The sequence below is a fragment of the Anolis carolinensis genome, chromosome 1, assembly GCF_035594765.1.
Source record: "Anolis carolinensis isolate JA03-04 chromosome 1, rAnoCar3.1.pri, whole genome shotgun sequence".
NCBI classification, from domain to species: Eukaryota; Metazoa; Chordata; class Lepidosauria; order Squamata; family Dactyloidae; genus Anolis; species Anolis carolinensis.
In genome coordinates this window covers 250451266-250466970 of record NC_085841.1, presented here as the reverse complement: position 1 = coordinate 250466970, position 15705 = coordinate 250451266, and the positions used below count along the sequence as shown (strand labels likewise).

At 36.9% G+C, this 15705-nt stretch overlaps 1 protein-coding gene across 2 annotated transcripts in view; it reads left to right on the top strand.

Moving 5' to 3' along the window:
• Positions 1–15705, top strand: part of adcy5 (adenylate cyclase 5) — a 296120-nt gene that overhangs the window by 232146 nt on the left and 48269 nt on the right. For both annotated transcript variants that reach the window (XM_062967408.1, XM_062967409.1), the window contains exons 9-11: positions 7108–7130; positions 11452–11596; positions 13276–13373. In XM_062967408.1, coding sequence (XP_062823478.1) covers positions 7108–7130; positions 11452–11596; positions 13276–13373 — 266 coding nt within the window. The remainder of the gene's footprint in view (positions 1–7107; positions 7131–11451; positions 11597–13275; positions 13374–15705) is intronic.

Below are 15705 nucleotides of genomic sequence, written 5' to 3'. Positions count from 1 at the left end.
CGTATCTCTTCCTATGAGCCAGGAAGATCCTTAAGGTCATCTGGTGAGGCCCTGCTCTCGGTCCCGCCTGCCTCACTAGCACGGCTGGTGGGAACGAGGGACAGGGCCTTCTCGGTGGTGGCTCCCCGGCTGTGGAACACCCTCCCCAAAGATATACGGCAAGCCCCAACCCTTTTGAGTTTTAGAAAAGCCTTAAAAACATGGCTATGTGCTCAGGCTTTTAACGAATAAACGACAAAGACGACTCAGACTGATGTATGGATAAAGCACGAGGATATTAGATGAACAAATTTTAACCATATGTTTTATATTTTATACTGTATTTAACTATTTGTCATAGATTTTATATGCTGTTTGTTTTAATGATGTGTCGGCATTGAATTGTTGCCAATTGTACGCCGCCCTGAGTCCCTTTGGGTGAGAAGGGCGGGATAAAAATATTGGAAATAAATAAATAAATAAATTCACAGATATGCATCTTACAGCTAGTAATAGAGCTGTAATATGAATGCTGTAGATTTTTTCCTGTTATGTTAATACTTTAAATATGCCTTTTGTCAAGTAGGCATATCATAATATCAGTCCAGCTGCAGCTTTTGTTAGTGTAGAAACCTCTCTTGGCTTTTTGGTCAATCGCATCATGTTTGAGCAAGCTCACAAACATGATGCAATTGAGAAATTGTAATCAAGCCAGCATGTAATTATAATTAGATGTTTCTTTGAATGGGTGTTAGTAGGGTGTTTGCATCATCCTATTCTTAGACAAAGAGTAGTTGTGCCAAGAGGTATTACGCATCATGTTGTTAATTATAGTCGCTATGTCTAGCTGGTGGCTCAGAAGGAAAACATTGTTATTTATTGAAATATCAAACTGAGCTTTTTAAAAGGGGGGGAGAAAAAGAAAATATGCTCTATTTCTTACATATTATATGTAGAGGGAATTGGAGGAAGATGTGGTGATAGTCTGGCTTTTGTGCCTTCACATTTATGATCTGTTGTAATGACATCACCTGTTTCAGCAGGCTTTTGAGTTCTGTTGCTGATGTTTTAAAAGGTGCTTTTAGGATGTTTTAAAGATTTTTTTAAAATGATGTTTTTAAAATGTTTTTTAAATTGTTGATTTTAGCCGGTTCTTGTAAGCCGCTCCGAGCCCTAGGGGAGTGGCGGCATATAAGTTTGAAAAATAAATAAATAAATAGCGGCTTATTTTGCTGGAGATGGATATTTATACATCCCTGGATCAGTTTCCAGTTGTGTTACGAATGTTACAATTGTTTCAGAAAGAATAAGGTTGAAAAAAAATTGTTACCCAAGGTATTTGTTTCCTCTGTCCCAGTTTTTTTAAGCAGACCCCAACCCATTTTTTTAACAATACAATCACTCTCCCTTCCCTTGGCTGTCCATAGATTCAATCAAATCATACCTCTTGTAGCTAAGGGATTTGAGGCAAATAATAAGCAACACTTCTTTCCTCTCTCCCAAAAAATGAGAACTATTGTCTCTAATACCATCTCAAACTGAGACAGGAAAACTAATTTAAAATGAACTCAAAATACAGTTTTCAGGTCACCTTGTACATGAGATAGAATCGTGTAATTGGTACCTGTTTTTAATGCCTGCGATAATGGCTTATTGAATAAAAAGAACTTACTATCACTTATTAATTGAGCCATTAGACCAGCAGTGATTATCATGAAGAGTTCCAGGTGTTATTAGACTGCAAGTCTAAGCAGCCATGGCCAGAATAGCCATTGGGACAGATGCCCTCCGAAAACATCTAAGAGCCCCACATGGTTCACACTCATGGATTTTATATAAGGTCATTCGATCTGTAATCTTCTGCTGGGATAAACAGATCTTAGGCTCTCACCTCTTCCATTTCTCTTGTAATGTCACTTCTCAGAGTTGTTCACCAGCTCACCTGTCTGCCTTAACTCTAGACCCTCCCTCTCTGATCTCTCTGTGAAACAAAGTGTGCTTTCTTTTATTCCAGTTTTTGTTTTGTTTTCCTCAGCGAGCTCCTTATTATTATTCTTATTAATCCTTGCTATCACAAGTCAGGACAAATTTGGACAACTCCTATATTTTGTTTCTGAATTACTGTTTTGCTACCTTAAATCAAAACAGATTCTGCAAATGAGGTATTTTTCCATAAATAGACACCTTTTAATTTATGTGTACAATTTCGTTTTTGAAAAGTTGGTAGCATCTGACATTCTGTTTGGGTTTTTAAGTATCAGATAAGCAGAAGCCATATTTTATTATTTAAGAACATTTTATACAGCTTTTCAATTTCCAAAAATCCAAAAGGGATTTACATTAAAATCAAGAGACAATAAAAACTGATCAACTCTTGATTGTGATTTCATCAAAATCCTCATGAGAAATCTTTCTAGCCCTAGAATCAAAGTGATGTACAATTCCAGTGATTCTCTCTGTCATGTTTGATTTGGTAACAGCCAGGGAGAATTCACAATTCAGATTGGTGACATGACATTGGAGAAGATGGGCTTAGTGCCAATTTAAATAATTCTTTTTGAAGGTGCTGCTTGGAGTGCTGGGAGAAAACAGTGGTCAATATGATACCTACCGGTATATAGCAAATACCAGCTGCTGTAGTTTTTAAGTATGAACAATTGGAAACATTTCCCTCAACACAAAGACCTCAAACAAAATCTCCCCAACGCTGCAATGTTTTGAAATAGAGAACTTCCTATCCATGCAACTTGCTTGGCACTTGTCTTACTTGGTTAGGAAATTCAGCTTTCCTACGTTTTTGTTTTTTTAATTTGGAGAAGAACCCCAAATTCATTTCAGATCCACTTTCGAAATGATCCCTTTAAAAGTTTACTTTCCTTAGAACTAATGGGCTATTTCTGCAGAGGAGCCCTAAAATTCAGTTCTGATTTCATGTTAGCCAGAATGTTATTGGCAACTCCACTATGTATATTTTATTGAAAATAAAGAATGTTCTACCCTTAAAAAAAAAAAAGACTGGTGGATGTCTGTCAGTAATGAAAGACTCTCCTCTCTTATGGCAATGTCCTTCATATAGCCATGATTTCCTATTGTGGTGCTGTGTTGTGCTTAAGGGTTTTTTTCTTGGCATCACAACAAGGAGCAAGTAAAGGACTGTTTCATTTGCATTAATTGGCCAAGGTGGAAGAGATCTGGATTAGATTGACATTGAGATCACGTATCTGGTCAGAGTGTACCAATAGCTTTAGGGAAATCTCTGCTCTCAGCATCTGTCACTGTTTGTGCATTTTGAGTCTCAGTTAACAGTCCAAACAAAACAGAGTAGATCCAGTACAAACTAATATTGACCAAGTCACATATTTAATCATATCTTGGCACATGTCTGTGGGACATACAGAAGACTTTCGTTCCCATTCCTCTTTTTCCCATTCTGTTTTCCGCTTTGCTTTCACCTCCCCAAAGGTGTTGTGTTTCTGAACATAATCCTGAAGATATTTTTATAGTAAGATCTTGCAGTGATGAGCAATTGCTGTTCCCAGGGTAACCCAAAACCTGTTGGCAGCTTTGAATGCTCTGTCATAAGCCTAGGGCCATAGCAAAGTGGGGACCAATGGATTAATTACTAAATGCTGATGTGTGTATGCGTGTGTGTGTGTTTAAATTGTATCTATGGAATAGAAAAAAAAACTCTATATGACTCAGGTCCAGGCCATATTCTTCCTTACAGACTTGTCCATGCTTCGATATTACTGGGAAGGCCCTTCTCTCTGTCCCACTGCCCTCTAATGGGGGCCCAGGAGAGATCCTTCTTAGGGCTCTTCTACACAAGACAGAAACTCGGGAGGAAGCAGGTTAAAATAACCCACTCCCTCCTGGGTTTCTATCCCCTTACTCTACCACAAACCCAGGCTTTCGCTCGGGATTTCTGCCCCCAATCCCTCCCCCCCCCCAAAAAAAAAACATTACCCAAGGGGCCTCCGGCAGCGCAGACCCCACCATAGAATACTCCTAATGTTTGAAAATGACATGTCAGAAGGTGATGGGAGGGAGGGAGCCCAAAGAGCCAGGACGACTGTGGGGATTGGCCCTGGGAACTGCACAAGCAGTCCTGGGTGTCAATCCCCACAGGGCCCACACCTGGAAAGATCCGTACCTTAGCTTAAGATCTGGATCTTTCCAGGTGTTTAATCAATGTAAAGTAAATTGAAAAACCCCAGTTTTTTTCCACATTATTCACTTTTACCTGAGGCATCATTTGAACACCTCAGGTGAAAGTGAGACAGGTCCTGCGTTTTGGGTCTGTCTGCAAGGGCCCTCAGTGGCTGCTCCCAAGCTCTGGAATTCCTTTCCAAGTGAAGTTAGATCCTAAATGTAGTTTTTATGGTATTTTATTTTGTGTGTCATGACACAAAAAAATTAATGGTTTTAAAATGTTCATATTTATATTGTCATGCATTTACTCTGTTTTTAATTTGTATCATGTCATATTTGCTGTTAGCTGCATTGAGTCCCTATATTGGGAGAAAGGTAGGATAAAAATCAAGTAAATAATTAAATACCTACTTTATTTTAGAAGAAAGAGACTTTTCTGTTTTGATGAGCAGTTGATGATTGATATAAGCCCACTTAAACAGTGTGTTGGTGTAATTGGTTTATGTTTTAATTGGTTTTAGCTTTTGATTGTTTAATCTCTAAACTCTACATGTTTAAGTTTTGACAAACTTTAGCTATGTGCTTTAAATCTGTAATGAGCTACCAATGTAATGATTGGTGTTTGCCAGTCTTATATGGGACATGTTTTATGCCCTTCAGTTTCACAAGGAACGCTACCGTAAAGATGTCATAGAACTGATTTCAAAGGAATGTAAATAAAAAATAAAAATAGTATGTCTTGAAACACACGGAACTTACCTAATGGACTACAAACCCACAGAGCATCAGATTTTTCTATAGTTCGATGATTCAGAATATTTCCAAGGTATTACAGGAGTTGAATATAGCTAAATTAAACACACAGATTTCTCCAAAAGTGTTGTAGTTAAAACTCATGCCCAGTATGTTACTGAACTTCACCCTTAATAAATAATCTTTGCTTTCCCTATCCCTATCCTCAGCTTGCCACTCCAATTCACCAATTATTAGTAATATGACATTTTGAAAGAAGGTTTAACAAGGCTATCATGAAATCACCACAAATCAAGTATATGGTTCCGTAGTTCAACCCTGTAGAAGTGAATGAGTCATGAGTGTACATAGCTGCACTGAATTAAAGAAATAAGAGTGCCTTCATTAGCTGAATATGACATGAGTGTTTATTCAATAAGTGCACTGAATGTCCATCTTAAATATTCTAATACAGTTTTAGCTATTTTGGGATAACATTTTCATTATTTTATCATCATGTTTGCTCACTTTGACTGTGTAAATTGCCTCATTTTTTGAGCGGGAAGGTATAAATATATTACATAATAAATAAACAAATGTTCCGTATAATTGAAAGATGTGCCTATAATGATTTACTGAGTGTGGGCTTTTGCCTGCCCTTTACACAATGTCACATTCACCTTCATGTCAATATAATCATGGCTTTATTTTATTTTATTTTAGTTTTAAAATCAGAGTTTCATTCATGTCTTGCTTCTTGATCCTTTTATAAAGACTAGATCATCCCATTATCAGAAAGACCAAGCCAGGCCTAAACTCTTACTAAAAACCAAGATGACTAAATTGAAATTGTCATATTTTGGACTTATCATGACACAACTCACTACAAAGATTGTGATGTTTGGCAGTGGAAGGTAGTAGGAAAAGAGGAACATCACATTACAGATGGATTGATTCAATTATGGAAGCCACAGCCCTGTGTTTGCAAGGCCTGAGCAGGGCCGAGAATGATGAGGGATCTCAAATGCCTCTCATTCATAAGGTTGCCACAAGTTGAAGTTGACATAAAAACAACTGAGAAACAAAAGCACTGGAATGTATTGTTTAACATGACCAGGCTAAGTTGAATTTTCAATAATGATAATGGGCATGCTAGTTTAAGGGGTACAGCACAGGCCAAGTGTCACAGCTCAGGAGGGATTATTGCAGTTGCAACACACCCTCTGCCATTCTTCATGGCCTACTCTGAATAATGCCATGACCTCATCTATATTGGCAAATATTTGCGCGCACACACATAAGTGAATGAATGTTAAGTAATGCACTCCCCCAAGGCCATAAAGGTATCCAAAGGCACTTAGTAAAATTGTGAGTGTCAAATGCTGATACATTCATAGCCACAGATTCTGTGTCCAAGGATTCATGCAATACAGATAATGCAGTCACAGTTGCCCGTTTTTGATCTAAAACGATTTAGCTGCTTGTGATCCCTTTATTTGATCAGTTTTCAACTTATGGTATTTATTATGCAGTGCTTTTGACACAAAATAAATAAATGCAACTAATTACAAAAAGTAAAGCATGATTTTGCCATTTTTATACAAGGGATGCCATTTTACTACACCTTTATATATAATAGAATTTCTGCATCCATGGATTTTGGTATACACAGGGGGGTTCTCAAACCAACCCCATTGTATACCAAGGGACCACTGTTATCACTTCATATTTTTCCAAGGTACTTATTCATACCCACCTATCAGCTGGTCTCCATTGGTTGGTAAGTACAAACAACATAAAAATAAAAGATCCTGTGCATTAATACTGAGAGTGTATAAAAAGTCATCTTGGGAAATGAGCTTTGATCCCTTTATGTTTACATTTTTTAAACATTTCTGTGCTCTGGACTGTATATAATTGACAAATTTGATGTTTTTACTGGGATAATTGTTTTATTGCTCTGTTACTGTTATTTGTTTGTTTTATTGGGCCAGGCCCCATGTAAGCCGCCCCGAATCCCTTCGGGGAGATGGGGCGGGGTATAAAAATAAAGTTATTATTATTATTATTATTATTATTATTATTATTATTATTATTATTATTCCCATGGTACAACAGTTCATAGTATGAGGTTGCCAATTGAATGCTCCATCAATGCTTTTATATTAATTGTAATGCATCAGAATTATTTGTTTCTAAATCATGATGCTGGCTAATTTGTCTTCCCTCCAATATTCTTTTCAGGGTTTCGAAGATCCGAATAACAAGTAAGTAAGAATATTATTTTTCATTAAAATAAACCGTAGTGTGAAATCTGTAAAGTTTGTCTGTGAAATACAGAAACTCCATTGTCATTTTTATACTACCTGCGTGAAGTCTTTTTCACATTAAGATTTTATTTGGCACTGAGATATACAACGCAAACTTATCTAGTTTGCATCTTAGGCTGAGGAGCCAATCCTACTGCCTTCTCCTTGAATTTATCTCTTGATTGTTTATGCAGCTTTAGTGAGCTCTGTTTTTCAAGGGTTGTTCATTTAGAAAGCATCTTGAGTGTCAGCATGACAAATCGAAGAGTGGGCAGATATCTGGAAAATTTGAAATGAAAACTGAGATGAAGAAAATCGTTGTGATGGAAAAGGATTCACCTTGTACAAATTTGTCACTCCTAGGTAACTCATATACTTCCTGAAGAACTGTATTTCAAGATGGAAACTAAGTTTTATTAATGATCACATTTGTTTATTTACATGTAGGTATCAGAAAAAGCAACTCACCCATTTGTAGTTAGGGAAGAACATTAATAGGTGTGGGTTAAGTAAACGTCTACTGACTCCTGTCCATGTAATCTTTGACGTTTAGGGATATTGTGGATTTAGAGTTGATTATAGACTAGACATACTTTACCTCAGTGGTTCTCAACCTGTGGGCCGTGGCCAAGCAGTGGGCCGCGAGAACAAAAATCCGGTCCGTGAACTTCCTTCCTCTTTATTTATTTTATTTATTTTATTTCTGCTCCTTTCTGCAGATCTGACCATTGCATTGGATAGACCACATCAGCTCTAGATTATTAAATATAGTTTTCTTCAGGTGAGCAGATGGTGACTACTGGGTGGCATATGTTCTGTATCAGAAACTATAGCTGATGTGGTCTGTCCAATGCAATTTTCTGAATCAGCACTCCAAATAACCAAACTGAATCTAAAGTTGACCAAAAACTGATTCATAACTCTTTTGGCACTAATGTTGGAAAGTGATCCTTGGTCAAGGTGGTCCCCGGTCAAGTAGGTCCTGGTTAAAGTGGGCCCTGGTCAAAAAAAGGTTGGGAACCACTGCTTTATCTACATTGGGATTATGTAAGAGAGAGTGCTCCATTTGAGGGAAGAGACTCTTGTAATTCTCTGTGAGGAATTACATTGTTTTGTTAATATTCTAATTATGATATTGTGGAAATAAGTAGAGATACATAGGAAAATATGGATTCTCTATTTACCATTTTCTGTACTATACAGTACACCATCTGTTTTTGTGTCATAGGGTCCATGCAAAAGTGGGAAAACCTTGAATTCAAAAAAATATTTTACCTGTCTGAATATCTTGCTAGGAATCCCTAGGTCTTCCAGTTGTGACCCTATGGTCAGTTTCCACCAAGGAGATTGTGCAGAAGGCCTAGAACTGCCTAGATAAGTGTTCTTTTTTAGGAATCTCTAAGCTGAGCATGGAAGTATGCTGACAAACCTAAAGATTTTTAGAGAGAACACATTGATCAAATCTTTGAGTAATCAAATCTGCAAAAGTTAAACCTATAAATGTTAAACCATAAGACTTGAACAGTCTTTCTGTCTCTTTAGAAATTGTAGATATATTGTGGATAAGACATAGAGATAATGTAGCAAGTGACTTTTAGGCACCCTCATCAAACATTTCAGGATTTCTTGAATGATATAAAATAATTTGTACTGTAGTGACCAGCTGAGAAATATTGTAATGACTAGTTGAGATGATAGCTGGTGTCCTTTACATATGATGGTAAGGGGCATACAGGTTTGGTCTGCCAGTGTAAAGAACAGTGGGTTAGCCTACAATAGATAATTGATCTGAAATAATACATTCGGAATATATAAAAGAAGGAGAAATGTGTTCTTGCATATCCAATATAAACCCAACATAATCACTGCAACAAGTTAAAAAAGAGAAAAAAGTCAGCACATCAATTTATTTCTTCTCTTTTCCCCTATGTTCAGCTAATCTTTGTGATTAAAAAAAGTTATCCCTTTCTGGATATTTCTGAAAATGCATTCACAACACTAAAAGCTACATAAAATTACTATGCTAATAAGCATTATATCAGAATTGACTCTGAATTGTTTTCCAGGAAACATAGCCTTCTTTTTAAGAACAATTTCCTCTAAATGGCTGGACATGCTTGAGATCTTTTACTGGTTTACATTGTCACAAATTTGTGTTTGTCTTGGGTTTGGAAAAAGATTATTTTGTCAAGAATCTTTATTATAGCAGGAATATTCCATTCCATTCCCCCCAGAAATAGATTCTGTTTCAAGTTCCTTGCCTTATTAAAACAACATGTGCACATCAAATTAAAATTCTCTACCAGAAAAATGCCCTACCTGGAACTAAATTACTTCTCTGTGAATATATTTAAGAGAACCAACTTTGTGTCATGGTTCTTAGCAGTGGATTGTGACTTTGGAGACCAGGCTTCAGCCATGGAAATCCACTGGATGACCATGCCCGTCATATTCTCTCACACCCTGAGGAAGGCAAAGGCACATCTCTTCTGAACAAATATTGCCAGCAAAACTCTGTGATAGTGTCGCCTTAGGGTTGCCATAAGTAAGAAACAATTTGAAGGCACACAATGACAAAATGTATTTATTCAGATTTATGAACACCAAAGATGGGTTAGATAAACATGCTAGATTGAATGTTGGGGTTGCTGTTGTCTGTAATTCATGTGCACCACCCTGATTGGATATGACAGCTGAAAAATTCAGATTCTGATTATGTAAGGCAGGAATGAGATAAGAGAGAGAATGTTGAATTTATCACCAGTGCTGTTTCCTAATTAAGGATATTTGTTAAAGTAGCATTTTTATTGTGGAAATTCCACAGAAGTCCTACCAAATTGTTTAGCTCTGGGGATGTGAGATGAACCATTAAAGTTATTAATCATTCAGTTGTTAGCTGACATTTATTAAAACACCATATTGTTTGTCTTAAATTTGTGAAATAGAGACCAAATGATTTTGGAAGTTCCTCAAATGATTTGAGACCGAATGTGTAGAGTTTCTTCCATTTCTAGCAGACATGTTTTTAACGCTTTCCTTCTGTCTCCAAGTCAGTGAGGGCTATATATAAACTACCCTCTGCCCGCATTTCCTTGGGAAAGACATTGCACAAGGAAATAATTTGAATTTGTGGAGCTCTTTAGTTACATTCTTTAGGTGGTCATTCATCACTGAATCTGAGAACATTAATTTTATTAAACCCAACTCAAATTTCTGAAACTGTGCAACTCACAGTGAAATGGTACTTAGGTAGAGTATCCTGTATTTGAGATTCTGAAATCCAAAATAATACGAAATACAAAATTGTTCACATGAGTGACCTTTGCTTTCTGATGCTCTGATGCACACAGACTTTGTTTATGCACAAAGGTATTTACAATATTGCATAAATTGTTTTAAAGCTAGGAGTTTTAAGATATATGACACATGAATATATATGCAAATACAAGTAGTCCAATATCCAAAAAATCTGAAATCCAAAACACCTCCAATCCCAAGTATTTCAGATAAGGGATACTCAACCTGTACTTTTAGCTTTAGCATAGGGAATTCCCATTGGAGGGTTGTTCTCTACCACACGTGCCCTGAAAAAAAATTTTTTTTACAAAAGTAAATTGCCCCAGTGGCCTCCACTAAGCTTTATGGATGGGTAGGGGACATTGTGCCTCATTTTAAAGAGTTTCTGCTCCATTTTAATACAATGAACTTTTGCAAAGACCTAGAAAAGCTGGCAGGGCACAACACATGGAGAAATCGTTCCCATACCCCAGAAGACATTTGGGGGCAACAAATATTTTAACATGGGAGAACCTGAAGAGATTGTATACCTCATAATGGCATCAGGCCTCCCACTCTCCACCCCTGATGTAGACTGCCAAACTAGCATCTTGAAACTATGGGGTGGCATGGAGGTTCACAAAGTAAAATTGAAATATTGAACTTTGAGTTGCATTTTGGTTTTGCTTCAGGTAAACTCAATGTAAGATATTATTTCATATTGTTTATGGAAGTGTAAATAATCACTGAATTATTAATTATTAATTTGCTAACTATATTATGTAAAGGATTATTAAGAATTTCTGAAATTTGGAGAAGTTAGCTGGCCGGTATTCTAAATCCTATTGACATTGATGCAGAAAGAAATGGTTTCAAAGGAACAGCAGAATTCTACCTCCATACTCCAGACCAACCTAATTCACTTTTGGATGATCAATTAGAGAGGGCCCTGTTTGTGTAAGTGCCCTACTTAACTGGACTCTGCTTTATGCTGTTGTTTTAGGAATATTCAGGAAAATATGAATCCAGAAGATGAGGTGGATGAGTTCCTGGGCCGAGCAATTGATGCCAGAAGCATTGATCGCTTACGTTCTGAACATGTCCGGAAGTTTCTCTTAACATTCAGGGAGCTTGACTTGGAGAAGAAGGTAATGTTCTGGTAACAGTGTGCATATAGAGAGATCAGTTAGTTTAGAGGCAGAATTTGACATTTCAGTTGGACATGACTTTAAACCTGTGCTAATCTAGTTTAAAATTCAATCTCTGAGAAAACAGGTGGATGAAGATTCCCAGCAACCCATTCTCACACCTCATACACACATGTACACTACCTTCTCTGAAATGGCATTTTTTTTCTCAGCTGTGTTCATTTCTAGTATTGGAGTTCAGTGAGGAAAGTGGAGGAAAATTATCTTGGGCACTGAATTGGGGTGAATTATAGAGTTTAGAAGAGCATTACATTCCCTGCCTCATGTTCCTTTTGCCTCTTAGATCAAAACTCTCCTTCCTGACGTCTTATATAACTCGGGCAGACCCAGACTTGCACAGTTGAGTCTACTAATGCCAAATCTATTTCAACCTGCCATATCTTTCCATTTAAATGTTCATATTTACAGCTTCTCATAAATTGGGGCAAATATTTTCCATTTGAGGACTATCACATTTGCTTTCTGGAGTTACACAGTAATGCTTCTCAGTTGTCCAGCAGCAACATGGGCATAACCAAAAAGAGCATAATGGAAGATAGTCTTTGTATGTGAATTCTACTTCTTAAAGATATTGCTTTCTTTGGTTTTCCCAGAACTTTTAGTCGATAAACAGCCATTCTTGAAGTTTTAGTTATACCCCATCATAAGATAATGCTCCAACATTTATTTTTTCTTAAACACAATGCTGTGTTTGATGACTTTTTGCATCACTCCCCCTCCATTTCACTTTTGCATTAGGAAAACATTACTTTTTTTTTTTTGCATAAGTTAAGTTTCTGTGTGCATACTTTATTTCCTGTTTATTCTAGAGAGAGATAACCAAGGAAGGGAATTCATAGAATCATAGAGTTGGAAGATCCCCAAGGACCATCCAGTCCAACCCTGTTCTGCCATGCAGGAACACACAATCAAAGCATCCCCTGACAGATGGCCATCCAGCCTCTGCTTAGAAACCTCCAGAGAAGGAGACTCCATCACACTCTGAGGCAGTGTATTCCATTGTTGAACAGGTCTTGCCATCCAGAAGTTTTTCCTAATATTTAGGTGGAACCTCTTTTCCTGCAATTTGAATTCTCTGTAAGATATTTGAGGAACATGGTTTTGACTTCGGATCCACTTGATTCATATGTGATATCCATCTTTCTTTGAAGAAGAGCATTGCTATGATTTTAGGAGGATAATTTCAGATTATTTTCATTTAATTGACCTCTGTTACCAGTCTGGACATCTCTTCTACATGTGACCAGTGAAGACTTAGGCTCCTTCCACACAGCTGTATGAAATCCACATTGAACTGGATGGACGCAGATAATCCAGTTTAAAGCAGATATTGTGGATTATGAGTCTACACTGCCATACAATCCAATGCAGTTAATTTGCATTATGAAACTACATTATATGGCAGTGTAAATCCAGCCTTAGAGCACAGTGAATAGGAAAAGCCAGATCAGTTAAGAAATGCAGGATGTGTATACGTCAGCTGTCCAGATGATTAGGCTGACTTACTGGGACTAACTGAAGTGGAAATCCATCCATATCTGAAGGCTGCTGGTTGTTTAATAAAAATGTGATTTCAGATTTAGAATTCATTGTCTAACAAATGGCCTTTTTCCTTGCAGTACTCCAAACAGGTAGATGATCGATTTGGTGCATACGTGGCATGTGCCTCCCTAGTCTTCCTCTTCATCTGCTTCGTTCAAATCACAATTGTGCCACAGTGAGTTGATACATTTCTTACATGATTTGACTTCCCTTTACTGTATCATCTCTGGCTTCACTCTCCTAATGTAAAACAAATAATTTGTGTTAATGTTCTGTAAATGTTAGACACACATTTTATTCTTCTCATTTAGTATCTTTCTTCATAAAACCTGGGATTTTGATTTCAGATTTTAATATGGAAAGAGAAATAACCTATGGTGGGAAGATAGTTAAGAGAACATGAATATCATGGGAATCATATAATAAAAATAGCACAAACTGAACTTTCCATTTATTTATTTATTATAATTTTATTTAAATCCCCGAGGTCCGAAATTGTTTCCACAGGTTCTTACCTTAGGGCAAAATAAGCACCTGTTTTATAATTACTGTTCTGCTTCGAGGAAAATAAAATGGATAAATATATTACTCCCCTTTTAAAATTGTAAATCCACTCATAAAAGCAAATCTGCATCTAGAGGTAGATGTGTGTAAACATACATTTTTCACTAGACAATAAATCACAGATTGTATTACCATAATTATTAGGATGTGTGTGCTGTGTGTGCGTGCATGCGTGTCTTAAAGTCACCTGTTGAGTTATGGTGATCCCATGGATTTAAAACAAGAAATACTACAACCCTGACACTTTTGCTCTATCTGGAGGAGCCCTCTTACAATAAAAACAGTTATCATTTTACTCAAGCCAAGGCCAGTAAGCATTGGCATTATATGGTATTTAACTGGAGGTTTATAATTATTCTGTTCATAGAGTAAACAGTAAAAGCACATGGGCTAATGTGTTTTATATAAAGTTGTTTAATTTATTCATAATTTCAATAAAGGCATAACTTTAAAAAGATGAAATGCTTTGTCTGTGGATTGTTGATCATCCCAGTGCCTTTATTGCTCCCTTGCTATAATTTTTGAAAGCAATATATATATATATCTTACTATTACTAATAATAATACACTTTATTTATATTCTGCTTTATCTCCCTGGAGGGAGCAGAATACAGTTTCAATATACAGTAGAGTCTCACTTATCCAATCTAAACGGGCTGGCAAAACCTTGGATAAGCAAATATCTTGGATAATAAGGAGGGATTAAGGAAAAGCCTATTAAACATCATATTAGGTTATGATTTTACAAATTAAGCACCAAAACATTATGTTATACAACAAATTTGACAGAAGAAGTAGTTCAATATGCAGTAATGTTATGTTGTAATTACTGTATTTACAAATTTAGCACCAAAATATCATGATATATTGAAAACATTGGCTACAAAAATGCCTTGGATAATCCAGAACCTTGGATAAGCGAGTCTTGGATAAGTGAGACTCTACTGTATAAAGCAAACATTCAGTGCCCTTTTACACAGTGAACAAATGACATACAATACACAGACAGAGGTAAAGGCCTTCCCCTTTCCATCTCCGGTGTCTGGAGGCAATGATCAACTCCAGCCATGGGGAGGCGCTCTTGTTCCATTTTTCCATGTCAAGGAGCCTGTTTTTCATAGACTTTCTCCTTTTGTTGCCGACATATCTGCATGGGACACCCTTTTACCTCCCCGCCGAAGTGGTACCTATTGATCTCACATTGCATGCTTTCAAACTGCTAGACAAGCAGAAGCTAGGCTAACAGCTCACCCCAACTTGCGGCTTCAAACTGCTAACCCTCCTATCAGCAGATTCCCTGCAGCTAGCGGTTTTAACTGCTGCGCTATCATGGCCCTAATCAGTTTGATAGGATATTAATTGAAATTAAAGTGCCCAAAAGTGGCTGAACCAACTTCAGAGTTGTAAAGAAATCAGTTTCACAATACATTTCCTGGAAGCATTCTGCCCAGACCTATTGTTCTCCAGTAACCTGTATATATACTATTCCCTTCCCTCAAAAAACCAGAGGCCTTTTTGTGTGGTTATACTCACTAGACCTCAACTTCTGCTCATTTGGTATTCAGCACAATGAGAAGGGCAGGGTGGACTATAAAATCTAAATTCCACAGATTAAATGCTTTAATATGTGAAAACCAAATTGGAGGTTTCTGTTTCAGATGTTCTTGTCCTGCTTAAAAAGTCCCATTTAAACTACTTTTCAAGTCCTTTCATAAGCTGTCATTAGGCCCAATACCTGTATCTAAATAAAGGCTTAAACAAGAACTGGGATCAGTGTTGAAAATGATTCATTTTATTTGTGGAAAGGTCAAAATCAGTGTGAATGTCCTGCTGTTTGCATTTCTATTTGTGGACCGGACTTTCCACTATGTTCTGCCATGTTTCCAGAATAGTTTCTTTCCTTCTTTAATTAAAAATCAAAATATAAACAGAAAAAAGGAAGA